The sequence below is a fragment of the Suricata suricatta genome, chromosome 8 (assembly GCF_006229205.1).
Source record: "Suricata suricatta isolate VVHF042 chromosome 8, meerkat_22Aug2017_6uvM2_HiC, whole genome shotgun sequence".
Lineage (NCBI taxonomy): Eukaryota > Metazoa > Chordata > Mammalia > Carnivora > Herpestidae > Suricata > Suricata suricatta.
This window is the reverse complement of record NC_043707.1, coordinates 105,836,473-105,850,335: the sequence shown is the minus strand read 5'-3', so window position 1 is coordinate 105,850,335 and position 13,863 is coordinate 105,836,473. Positions and strand designations below refer to the sequence as shown.

Here is a 13,863-nt window from a genome sequence, read left to right as displayed (position 1 = left end):
GTTCCTGACAGGCAAGTACCATCATCCTCGGTTCTCTCCCCAGGTGACCCCAAGGCCTGCCTCTGCAAGAACTGTCATTTCTCCAAAAAGCCTTATGAGCCACACTGTCCCCCCAAATCACCTGTCCTCCATGTTTTGACTGAACCTTCAGAGAACTGACCAGCTCCTACATCTGCTATGTGATACCAAAAAAGATCATTTCCGCCCTAAGAACATGACTTGGCTGGTTAACTCAGCTTGGCAAATTTAGCTCACGCTCCTCTCCCAAGTACTTGAGGGTTCTCTTCAGAGTCTATGGTTTACTCCTCTTCCCACCCTGTAAGAGTTATTTCCCTCAGTCACAAGGGCTCTCCAGAGAAGGAACCGTGGTGAGAATGAGGTGATGAGCACAGTTGTTTGTAGTGATGCCTTCTCAGTCACCGGCTGCTGGAGGCCCCCAAACAATGGAGACCCGAGGAAATGAAAGGAAGGGGGTGGACACTCTTAAGGAAGAGCCAAGACTGACAAATGTGAGGCCAAGGAGGAGGCAGTGAGGGTGGATCTGAGCCGGAGCCCAGAACACCTACATCCCTGAAGGCGCAGTACTCGCAGCCACGACGCACACAATGACTAGTGACAGCAAGCACGCTCACGTGGTGCTCTTCACATGGCAGGCAGCATCCCAAGCATTTTACAAACACCACATTTTACATATCCTAACTTATTTCATCTTCATAACTCTAGGAGATAATTATTATCTGCACCTTACAGATGAAGAAATTGAGCTACAAAGAGATTAAGTAATTAATTTGTCCATTGTCACAGAGCTAAGTAAGTGGCAGAGCTAGGATTTAAATCTAGATAGACTGGCTTAAAATTGGAGCTTTTAACTATTATATTATTATAAGTACATTTAATATTACTTCATATATTAAATATTATTAATATTATATTTAAACATTAATGCTGAAAGACAGGAGGGGTAGCCAGTCAGTTAGCCAGGCATCAACAAGAATGCTTTTATTTAGAAACCGTAGCACAGAGCTTCCCTACTGATGTGCTGTGAATGAGGTATCGATCCCCTCACTGGGCTGAACAATATCATTTTCTGTGTGTGCTCTGATGTCAAAAAGGTTGGGCAGTCCTGCTCTAGTTTACATAAATACAAAGGCATTATCACCACATTTTTATATTAATCTGAAATCTGATTTATCAAAATTTTCTCTGTCTTACTTGGAGATAACTTTGTATTTTGTGCTTTGGCATACTATGGAGGATGAGCTACAAACCAGTCCAACCACATTATTTCATGTCAGTTCAGGTATCAGGTACAAGGCTACGTGGTTCTTCCACCTGAACTATTAGTTGGTTGATTTCGTTTCTGATGGATTATTACCACATAGGGGACAAGGTCAAGGAAAAGGTACATTCCAACGGAAGCTAGTCAAATTTAACGCATGGCAGATGAAAGGAGCCAGCTGTGAAATCAGCTCACTCGGACGATAGTCTGGGAGTGTGATTCCAAGGGGCTAGGGTATTTCACAGGTTTTTCCCAAGAGTGCTGAGTGCTGCAGTCTGGTCAGCTACTAGTAGGCAGACTGTAGATTCTCATTCAACCTCTGTGAAAGGGGCAGTGTGAGGCTCCCCAGGGTGCCAGCAGGGTGGCCATTCACAACAGGCCACCAACAGGGCTGTGACAGTTAGATTCCCACAGGCAAAGGGTCTGGAGTCAGGCCCATCTTCTTCCTCTGTTCTGACTCTGGGATCACAAACAATGTCCAGAGCTGTTACTGCATCTCCTGGTGGAAGGAATGATCAGAGGAAGGGCGGAGCGGGTAAAGGGAGTGTGTGCTTTAGAAAGAGCAAGCAGGAGTGAAGGACTGGATTTGTGTGAGCAGGATGATATAAAAAGCTGAAAAGGGCAGGCTGAAGTCAGATCATGCAGGCTTATTAACGTGGCCTGCAAGGCCCTCCAAGGTCCCTATCTACTTTGCAGCCCCACCAAGCCTCAGTCCTTCTTTCAAGTAAAAATGAAGAGTTCAGCTTGTAATACAAAAATCCCACTGGCGCTCTGCCTTGAGACAACCCTTGTATGTCAGCAGGCACAGAAGTGCTTTGTGAGCGTTTCCATTCTGTCACCCAGAATATTAACAAGATGTGTACTCAAGGGCTGAGATTCACTAAAATTACTACTTTTTATTGCTTCATCAGGACGTTCGTAAGTGGAAATGGCATTTTGTAAAAAGCTGGGGGTGTAGCAATGAGGAATACAGAGGCTGCTAGCACACTTCGTGCCGCTGTCTGGAAGTGCTCCTGCTCAGGCACCAGCAGTTCTACCCACTGTTGCTTTGCAACAACAAATAACATCTTAGTGCTATTCAGAAGAGAGTTTTGACCTTGTCAAAGATACCCTGAAAGGGTTTCAAAGAACCCCCAAGGTCAGCAGAGCACACTTGTGAACAATGGGGAAGGACTGGGCCATGAAACTGGCTGTGATATGCAGAACAGACTGGAGGCCAGACGGGGACTGGGGGAGTGGAGAGAGGCTGCTGCAGCAGGCAGGATGGCCAGGAAGGCCTGTCACAGAGGTCGGGACAGAATGGGAGAAAGAGGTGAGGGGGTGAAGCCACACAGGCAGAACTGGTCCTAGTCTTGCTTGCCAAGTGACTGGAGATGGTGGAGGAATCAAAGATGACTGCCCTTTGATGGAAGGGATGGGGCCTATTTTCTCTCTGTCCCCACTGCCCAGCAGGGATCCAGCACAGAGGAGGACCTCAGTATATGTTTATGAAGCTATGTTTATTAACTAAAGTCAGGTAACCCTAAGAGCAGTGATACCACCAAAGAAGGGGAGAATTCAGGAAGAAGAGCTGGTTAGGAATGGGGAGAAACCACTGGGAAGCTTCAGATAAAGAAGGGTGACACACAGCAGCAAGGAGTAAAAAAGCTCACAGATCAGACTAAAACTATCCTCAGCCAACCCTCATCTGACCCAATCTACAATGAAGGCATTATTTATAACCTTCCAGGCATGATGAAGCCGCAGGTATTCAAGAACACTTTAGGGGCACCTGCATGGCTCAGGTGGTTGAGTGTCTGACTTTGGCTCAGGTCATGATCTCACATTTTGTGAGTTCAAGCCCCGCATTGGGCTCACGGCTCTCAGTGCAGAGCCAGCTCTGGATCCTCTGTCTCCTTCTCTCTCTGCCCCTCCCCTGCTCCCGCTCTCTCTCTCAAAAATAAATAAAACATTAAAAAAAGAGAGAACACTTCAAAGTAGCATCATATATGTCACAAATAGTATACAGTAAAAAAAAAAAAAGATACATCTCAAGCCATTATTAACAATGGTTACTTTGAGAAATGAAATTGGGTGGGTACAGAACTTTTCACACCTCTGTTTTATTTGATTTTGTTATTTACAGTATGGTTGTTTTACTTTTATAATTAAAAGTAAATAAATATGTTTTACTTACTGTTTGGCTTTCCTTGTGACCTTCTCTACCATTGTATTCTGGCAGAAAAGTGCTTGTCCCTACTAAGTAACTGTCTCAGGCATGCCGGGCAGTCTAGTTAAACCTAGTTGCTCACTGAATACCAAAATCTCTGACCTATCCGTCCCTCTGGAAGTATCAGGTAATCTCAACCCAAAACAATCTAAAAGGTTAAATGAAATCTGCATCCAGCTTACCTTGCCCAGCTTCCGAGAAGTAAATCCTCCGTAAACTGAGATAAAATAAGGAAATAATGCTCCTGGCAGAGGGCGGCTGTCTTCCAGCTACAGCAGCGCTTCAATAGCCTCTGGAGGTAGCACACATTCTTCAGTTCTCCACTGGCTTTTGCTTCATCTGGCATGAAAATCCTTAAAAAAGCAGAAACAGAAAAGATATAAAAGTCTGACTTCTTTAAAATACTAAAGAAGATAAAGATCACCCTACATGTTCCCCAAACCTATGTGTTATGCCTGTAAGTAGATATACACAAGACCGTCACAAGTTTCCCATCTTTAAAATTAGACATTTGAGCATTTGAAAATGCTGACACCAAGCATTTGGAGATTTAGCAAGGGTCTGAGTAAAAGTTTTCAGATTCTGTTTCCACTGTGGGGGTCCACACCTGGGCCTGGATGACAGCTCTGGACAGCTATGTTCGCCAAGCAGCAGCCCGCAGAAGGTAAAAGCTGACACTTCTCTGTCGTCCATGTTTTTAGGAATGAATGAGTTCTGGCTCTACCTCTTAGTGGCCAGGTCTAGGTCTCACAGGCAGGAGGCAGCAGAGCCAGAAAGATAAGAGTAGATGCCGAGAGCAGCAGGTAGTAGAAACACAAGCAAGGTTTCATGCCCAGTGCATAATTATCGCCAGTTTTCCATATGATGTCATTTTCTACATGTCCACTGCTATTTTCAAACTGGTGGCTCTAGCTATCCTGTGTCAAAGCCAATTTGTCAACTTCTCTACAAAATGAGTCTCTACTTCCCTTTTTCCCAGCAGAAAAGCTCTGACCATGCAGTTTAAGTCTGAATTCTGGGCCCCTGTGCTAACATTTCTAAAACAGGCTGTTTTGTTTTGTTTTGCTTTTTACATTTATTTAGTTTTGCGAGACAGAGACAGAGCAAGAACAGGGGAAGGACAGAGAGAGAGAAAGAGACACAGAATCCAAAGCAGGCTCCAGGCTCTGAGCTAGTGGTCAGCACAGAGCCTGACGCGGGGATCAAACCCATGAACCATGAGATCATGACCTGAGCCGAAGCCAGACGCTCAACTGACTGAGCCACCCAGGTGCCCCTAAAACGGTTTTTGAACTGGAAGCCGGATATGTTTCACCATTACCTCAAATCACGTGTCCCAAACTGGACTTGTCTCAACCCCCATCCTTCCCCTTCTCCCTTCTTCTCTATCAAGTTATCTCACCCTGCCAGCTGTCCAGCCACAGAATGTTTCTAAATTATTTCCAGTGTCTCTTTCTCCTCTAACCTCTTTGTTTCAAATATTCACATGGTCAGGCTTTCCCTCAGCCTGGTACAGTGCTTCTTGAAAAGAAGACCTATTCATCCTTCAGGGCCCCTCACGAATTACTGAAAGTGGTTCCACAAAGTACAGCAGTCCCTGGCTCTTTTTTCTACTTCATCAAACATTTCATCAAATCCATACCATGCTATACACAGAGTTGGCTATTAACATGCATGCGTGGCTTGTCCACTAGGCTATAAGCTCCTTAAAGGCAGGGACATCCCTTTTTCATCTTTGTATTTCTAGTATCTAACAGAGTATCGGACACAAAAAAAGGGCTTTAGTAAATATCTAAGTTACTTCATCCATAAAATATTTCTTTATTGTCCAATATAGAATGCTGGCACATACAATTAACCTTTTTGTTGTACTTTTTATTTCTGTGGCCCAATGAAATTATTTCCAGGGCCCAATGAGGCTCAGGTTACACTCTCTCTCCTTATGGCCACACCTCCAAGGACATTTTTGATCACCTTTGAACTTCAAATCTTTGCCTTTAGTCTTGCCACTGGTTGCTTCTTGCTACCTATAGTAGGACTTGGCTAATTAAAAAAAATTTTTTTTAATGTTTTTAATTTTTTTATTTTTGAGAGACAGAGAGAGACAGTGTGAGCAGGGGAAGGTCAGAGAGAAAGGGAGATACAGAATCTGAAGACAGGCTCCAGGCTCTGAGCTAGCTGTCAGCACAGAGCCCGACGCGGGGCTCAAATTCACAAACCATGAGATCATGACCTGACCCGAAGTCGGATGCTTAACCAACTGAGCCACCCAGACACTCCAGGATTTGGCCAACTTTTTTTAAATGTTTATTTATTTATTTTTGAGAGAGAGAGGGAAAGAGAGAGAGCGCGTGTGCACGTGCACACAAGTGGGAGAGAGGCAGAGAGAGAGAGAGAGAGGGAGACACAGAATCTGAAGCAGGCTCCAGGCTCTGAGCTGTCAGCATAGAGCCGGATGTGGGGCTTGAACTCATGAGCTGTGAGATAATGACCTGGGTCAAAGTCGGACACTTAACCAACTGAGTCACCCAGGAGCCCCATCAATATCTTTTCTACAAAGAACTAGATAGTAAATATTTTAGGCTTTCTGTGTCACATGGTCTTTGTTGTGACTACTGAATTTTGCCTTTGTAAAGTAAAAGCAGCCATAGACAATATGTAAACAAACAACTGTGGGTCTATTTCTGTGAAGCCTGACTGGATGCTGAAATTTGGATTTTATGTAATTTTCCCATCAAAAATATTAATCTTCTCTTGAATTTTCCCCCCAACCATTTAAAAATGTAAGAATTCTTAAAGGGACTCTTTTTTTTAAATTTTTAAAAATGTTTTATTTATTTTTGATACAGAGAGAGACAGAGCATGAGAGGGGGAGGGGCAGAGAGAGAAGGAGACACAGAATCTGAAGCAGGCTCCAGGCTCTGAGCTGTCAGCACAGAGCCTGATGCGGGGCTTGAACCCACAAACGTGAGATCTGACCTGAGCCAAAGTCGGAGGCTTAACTGACTGAGCCACCCAGGCACCCCCAAAATGTAAGAATTCTTTAGTTCATACAAAACAGGTGGTGAGCCAGATATGACCTGTAGGCCAGAGTTTGCCAACCTAGTTTATTTCCCCTCCCCCAATACACACACACACACACACCTCTGTTCATTTCTACCTCTAGTAGGCTTATAGTAAAAATAATCTTCAGAATTCTTTCATAGATTTTGTGTTATTCTGCTGTCTGGAACTACTCACGGGCTGGGGAGGTAGGAAATATATGGGCTTTTGAGCCATTAGGGCCTAGATTCAGATTCTGACTTTCCCATTTACTAATGAGGCTGCCTTGGAAATAATAAACTTAACCTTTCTGCTTCACCGTCATCATCTCTAAAGCGAGGGCAAGAATACCTACACCTCAGGCTTATTGTGAGAATTAAATGAGTTCATGTTTCAAGTTCATGGCACAATAAGCTGGCACAGAGCAGGCACTCCATAAATAGCAGTTATGACTCTAGCTTGAGATATGGCTTCCCCACATTAGCTGTGTCCCTGGAGAGCACTCTGTAAACCACAACTGGGCAGCCAGAAGGAATAAACTGATAGCAAATTACAAAGGCAGAGAGATAGAATTTGAAGGTTTTCTGATTCATGACCCAGGATTCTAAGTGTCTGGTTAGCCCTCATTCCTTCTGGTACCATTTCAAATTCTTCTGGGCCTCTTTTCCTCCTCAGAAAGAACTTCTGACTCTCATACTTCCTGAATCTTCTCATCAATGGCTTACCAAATACCCTGATGAGTTCTGGACCCCTTTCCTCCTTCTTGGACCTCTGCCTTGGGTAGGGTTGGGAAAATAAAAATGTGGTCAGACCATACCTACACACATCGGCCTGCCACTGGGTCTTATATATGCTGGGCATCCAATTCTCTCTCAGTTCCTCATCAACTTCCTCCCTATATAAGGAATGAAATTTTTCTAGAGTTAAGAACCAGTTTTTCTATAAAAATTTTAGAGCAAAAAAGCCAGTCTACAAGTAAGGGATCTGTCGTATTACTTTCAAGTACTCTGAAAACATCTGTGGAGGGCCAATTAGACTAAAGCTTGTGGTATCTCTGTCCTTGGTCCCAAACTCCAAATCTGAGCCTGTTACTTCCTTGCTCCAACATGTCTAATGGGTGTTTATTGCCGCTGGAATAACCAAGCTCCTGTGCGGTCACTCAGGGCCTCCATAACCTTGCTTCAGACTACCCCCTCTGCATTATGCCCTACCAATCCCCTACAGAAATCTTGACCTATAGTCTGGGCAAAATGGATTATCTGTTTCTACCTAATGGCCCTCAATAATTTCCAGCTCTTCCATATTTGTGTTTAATCTAATCACAGCATCTGTAACACTTCATCGTACACCTCTCCTTAGCCTGAATTAGGGACAAGGTGAAGACTATGTCTGATTCCTCTCTGCTACACCTAGCACAGGACCTGGGATGGGGCAAACACTCAATAAATGTTCATGAGTGAATGAAAACACCTGAAGTTATTCTTCCCTTAAACTGTTTTAGTCGGACTCTTATTAGCAGACTAAGCAGTCTAGGTCACTGCCAAGAAACAGAAAAACCGAAAAGAAAGAAAAGAAGCATGACCAATGTGATCCAAGCGATGGAAAATAGGTTTTAAGACTGAGGTAAAAGAAACCAAGGCTGCTTAGCCTAGAGAAGAGAAGAGGAGGCCTAACTCGATTCTGGCTTTAAGTACACAAAAGGTTCTCATGAGAAAACCTTGATCTCATCCCGCCTTTAAAATCAGAAGGAAATTTTCCATATTTATGGAAATTGGAACAAGATGAAATGGTTTAAGTTAAGGTCAAAGGGGTTGAAACTGGAGAGAAAGAAGAACCAAATTACATACCACTTTTCCAGAGACACTGTTACTGTACTTTCCGGCAAGCGAGCTGGAGGGGTCTTCCTCAGCACTTCGTGAGGGAATAAGCATGCTCCTCTGTTCCTATTTCCCATGCAGAGAGGTGGGTAAAAACACAAGTCAGGTAAGATTTTCTAATGAGCCACTGACTTTTACCTGACCCTTTCCTATAGGCACTTTCTGTCATGTAACACTTTGCAGCTCTGTGATAGAACAATCTATTATTTCAAAGATTCCTGATGAGGCAATGGAAAGAAAGAAAAGGCAACAACGTCAGAGTCAGACAGTAGGGGAAATGGCCCTAATAAATATAATTTCTATGAAAAGAATAGCTAACTAGACATTACTAATAATTATTAATATGATTGGTATTAAAACTGGCATTCACTGAGCACCTACTATGTGCTGGCACTGTGCTAAGTGTTTGAGATGAGTTACCTCAATCCTCATAGGACCCTAAGAGGTGGGTAATATTTGTATCCCCAATTTATCGATGAACAAACTGAGACCCAGGAAGGTTCAATAACTTGCCCCAGTCACACAGCTAGCAAGTGATACAGCCAGGGCTCAAACCCAGCCTGTCCAACTCTGGAGTCTGTACATCTGGCTATTGTCAATCTAGAAGAAGCATGAGAGGCTGGGATTTAAAGCCTAGTCTTTTGGAATCCACGTGCATATTCTCAACCACTTCTTTTAACACTTATTTATTTATTTTGAGATGGGGATGGGGAGGTACAGAGAGAGAGAGAGAGAGAGAGAGAGAGAGAGAGAGAGAGAGAGAGAGAGAGCGAATTGAAGCAGGCTCCCTGCTGTCAGCACAGAGCCTGATGTGGGTCTCAAGCTCACAAACTGTGAGATCATGACCCGAACTAAAATCAAGAGTTGGATGCTTAACCGACTAAGCCACTCAGGCACCCCAACTTGGCCACTTCTTTATACTACCTCAAGCCAGGAAGAGCAAAGCAACACATGACATTAGCAAGAAAAGAAATCTCAGAAGTGAACCCAAACAGATCCAATATTACAGAGGAAGAAGCCGAGATCAAGACCTCACAAATGATAATGAGCATAACTAGGACCAGCCTAGTGACTGAGTATAGTTCTCTTTCCTCGACTACAGATTCTTTGTTGAATGTGAGGGTGAGAAAATGAAGGAATAGTATCTGCCAAATGGGTTTCTTCCCCAGACACTTCTGTAATGACCTGCTAATCTCACATTAGAACCCATGCCTTAAATGTAAGGGCGCCAGCAGCCTCTCTAAACTGATTCTGAGATTCTACTAGCAGAGGACGGCAGCATGCTTGGTTTATGTTGCTACAGCAGCTGCTAAAAATGCCCACACAATCAAGCAGGCCTGGACCAGACAGCTTCCATATTAGGCTGGTGGTTCACAGTTTAAACCTGAACCAAACTATTCCAACAGCCTCCTCATTGATGACCTCCTTCTGGGACCCTCTCTGCTCTAGACTAGCCTCCATTATGCAGCCAGAGTAAACAGAACCCTAGTCATGGCATTAGGAGCCCTGCAGCATAATGGAAAGAACATAGGTCTTTGGAATCCAACACGCATCACTTTGGACACCAAGTCCTGCCACTTACTAGCTACCTGACCTTGGGCAAGTCACTTTAATCATTCTGAGGTCTGGCTTCTTCATCTTTAAACTGGGGATAAATATCCCCACATTATGGGATTGTGAGAATTAAATATATTATAGTGTTTAAAGCATCTAACATACTGCAAGCCACAATGCATAGCAGACCTTCAATAAATGTTAATGTTCTCCCAACTCCCCTCTACATTTTGGCCACAATCCACCATTTCAGCTTATTTCTTCTCCTTACCCATTCCTCTCCTCTCCACCAACACACACACACACACACACCCCTGTTCATTTCCATCTCTAGACCGATGCTCACACTGCAGCTTCTCATAGGAATGAACTTCTTCCAAAGCCCAGCATAAATTTCCACCTTCAGGAATCCTTCTCTAGACCCCCTTTGGTCATGTTGAGATTGATTTCTCCTTTTCCCAAACTCCCACTTTGTTTACATTCCTTACTACATTTACCACAGTCAGTCTGATTTCAGTTATTTATGTACTTATCTATCTTCCCAACTACACTGGAGGGAGAAGGCTTTGAGAAGACAATTACTTACAGAAGGGAAGGAAATGTGTTGTTTTCCTCTGTGTATATTTCTCAATACCAGGGTTTTGTACATAGGAAGAGCTCAATATATTGTCATTGAATTGAATCTTGCCATCCTTCACTGGGAATCTTTACAGAAAGATCCTGGACTGATCCTGAACTTTACATTTACCACCTTGCCTGATAAACATGATAAACTGATACTCACTGGCTTGCTTTCCTTTTTTCATCTATTCTTTCAACATACCCTGGATTCCTCTCAAGACACCTCCCCAGGTTATAGGGGTACACTGCTGGGAGGACATCTCTCACTCACAGAGGTAGGGTGATCTGCGAGCAAGCTCTTTGGAGAACCATTCCACCCCACTGGTTAGGAGAGGACTGCCATCCCCACCATATTAAGAACCACAGTTGTCGAATCAGAAACTAGATCTGAATGATTTCCATCTGCCTCAGTCTCCAAGTCTATAAACAGAGTTTTAAGGTGTTACATATAAAGCATTAAAATAGTATCTACCACTTAGTAAGTGCTCAATAAATGTTAGATATTACATTAACAAGGTCAGTGGATTGAAAAAAAACAGAGCCAGGACTTTCACTTTTAGTTCTCTCTCTGCCACTGACTGATTCTTTATGCAGTAAGCCCTTCCCATCATGGGGCCTCTCCCCATCTGTAAAATCAAAGGTAGAACCAGATGGTTCCCAAATCCCTCTACCTTCAATGATGTGTATTTTTCTATGATCATCAAGGAGTCTTCTGTTCCATGGGCTGAAGCTGTTGACAAGGGAAAATGTGAATTTGTAGCTGCTGGTTTCCAGATGGAAAGGGCCAGGGCCAATGCCAAGAACAAAGGTAGGACAGCAGATTAATAAGCCACCTGTGAGCTTTCCCCTGCATGAGCTATATCACACTCAGCTCAGGTCCTTCAACAGAGCACCACCTCCCTTCCAACAAAACTCACAGCAAAGGCAAGAGACCAATAATATCAATGAAGAATCCTGCCTTGTACAGAATTCCTGCACGTTCTTGCCTTTGATGTCTATGAATTAGGGCATCATCAATCAAAACAAGGGCTCTCCTTAGCACAAAGAGAAGGAAAAACACAAAGGCCCATTCTGAACCTGAAAGCTCATAAAACAAAGACCAAAGCAAGTACATAAAGACGTCAATGACTCACTCAACCACAAACACTGCAAAGGCCTACTATGTGCCACGAAGAGGAGGGTGAAACAGACATGGTCCCTTACCACCAGTGTACTCAGAGTCCACATGGGGTGATATATCCCAATGTACACAGTAATCAGAGCTATATTTGAGGTTCATTCAGCCCTTGCTATAGAAGATGGAAGCGGCGGTGGGGCATCTAATCCAGCAAGGGGAACAGTGAGGCTTCACTGAGAAGGTCACATGAGACAGACTTTGAAAGACAAGAAAGGAGGAGGGAATACCAGGAAGAAAGTGCAAGCAAAGAAACATGCAGGGAGTGTTTAAGGAACAAAAACTAGTTTGTTTGTTTGTTTGTTTTTTTTGATTGAGACATAGGTACAGTTTTGGGACAACATAGGGAAACAGGGCAGGAGATAGGTTTGGGAACAGATTGTAGGGGAGAGGGGGTTGTCTGTGCGGCTGAGGAGTCCAGACTCTGTATAGTAGGCAATGAAGCCTGCCAAGGTTTCTGAGCAGAGACGTAACATGATGAGAACACTGTCTTAGGAAGATCACATGGGCACCCATGAAGAGGAGGCAAAAAGAACCACAGTACTAGATTACTACGGGACTGCATAACAGGAGGCCACATACACTTATGCATGTGCTGAAATCCAACAGGTCCTATTCACAGAACTTCTCTCTGCCACGGTTCAGCTTCATGCAATATAAGTTTAAGGGGTGCTCTCTTGCCAGGCCCTCTAACCATCAAAATCTGCTACAGCACTAGAGTTAACAGGCTCCCCAAAGTCAAGAACACAATTAACTCTGGGATCACAAAAGGCAAGAGCTGAGGTGGGAGAAACTGGGGAAGGGACACCAAAGTCTTGAACTGGTCTGGCTCCATATGAACTTCCAAGCCCGAGTCTCCTCTTTACATCACTTCCAGCCTAGCCCTTTTTAGAGGGGCTGAAGCAAAGGGTAGTAGGGCTGAAAGCAGCAGGCAGGTGGCTGAGGATCCAGTGTGACAATACACAATATACATCAAATGCCCTGGGCGCTGCTTGGCACATGAGCCATGGTCAATAAGCGTCAGTTCCCTTCCCATCCTACAAGGTCAGTTTCGTCTATAAGTCCACTGAGGCTTCAAGACCTAGGTCTCATCAACTCTTCCCCTGGGGCCTAACGTTCTCCCCTCCAAAATGACCTAGTTCCTAGAAATCACAGCTACCATGTACTCAGCACCCATTTTGCGATAGGTGCCATTCTGGGTGTTATGTGTAATCCTAGTGAACCTTCACAATGACTCCATGATACCCTTTTCATACAAGAGAAACCACAGCTCCGAGAGGGGAAATGACCCAAGAACATGCAGCTAGGAAGTGGCAGGTGTGAAATGTGAACCCAGGACTACCTAACCCAAAGTCAAGCACTTCCAACATCTCATTCGTGTCACCTGCGCCGGGCTCTGATCCGCTACTGACCACCTGACAGGTAGCCTGGAAACTCCCTAAGAAGAGATTACTCCTGACATCATCTCTCCTCACTGTACAGCGACCCACACATGTCAAGAGCTTTTAGAGGGAAACAGTTTACTTTAAAATAAGGTAGGACACACAGATAATAAACTCCTAACGTGAAAATCTATTTGTGATGTGGGACTGCCTGCGCCTTGAGCCCAGTCATACAGCATGGTAAGGGCTGAGTTTCAAACTGGCCGCTGACTGAGCTCCGACCTCGGACACCTGTCACGACCTAATCTCGACCTCAGGCACCGGCCGAGCGCCGGCCGGGGACACACGCTGCGTCCTGAGCTCGCCACGGCCGCAACACCGCCAGGTCACAGACGGGGTCCCTGAGGAGAGCCCTAAACAAGCGTCCCCTTCAGCATTCCCTTCACAGCACGATCGGATCGTGACCTCGGGCCGGTCTGAAGGCCCTGTCTGCCCTGTCCCGGACACACCGACTCCTTCACAGACCCCACCACCACCCGCCCCATTTTGCTTGGATGGATACCTCACTGGGTCGCCTTTACCTCAGCTGACACTCTGCAGGACCGGTCGCGCGCACCCACCTGCAGGTCGCTCCGAGAACGCGGAAGAGGCGGTGCTAGAGCCGAGGGGCGGGCCGCCCAGAGAGGGGCGGAGCTGCGCATGCGCCCTGATGGCTACGTCGCGGG

General features: G+C 44.8%; 1 protein-coding gene across 10 annotated transcripts in view; it reads right to left on the bottom strand.

Annotated features, from left to right (window-relative positions):
* MKNK1 (MAPK interacting serine/threonine kinase 1) overlaps positions 1-13,810 on the bottom strand; it is a 41,185-nt gene extending 27,375 nt beyond the window's left edge. Inside the window, exons 1-3 of one of the 10 annotated variants that reach the window (XM_029948393.1) lie at positions 13,759-13,810; positions 8,378-8,473; positions 3,671-3,841 (exon numbers count right to left, since the gene is read on the bottom strand). In XM_029948393.1, coding sequence (XP_029804253.1) covers positions 3,671-3,834 — 164 coding nt within the window. In that variant the 5' untranslated portion in view covers positions 3,835-3,841; positions 8,378-8,473; positions 13,759-13,810. Of the gene's footprint in view, positions 1-3,670; positions 3,842-4,095; positions 4,117-7,347; positions 7,367-8,377; positions 8,474-11,253; positions 11,313-13,700 lie in introns of those variants that run through there. The other 9 variants (XM_029948395.1, XM_029948396.1, XM_029948394.1 and 6 more) reach the window with 9 other exon arrangements.
* Positions 13,811-13,863: the final 53 nt, after the last annotated feature.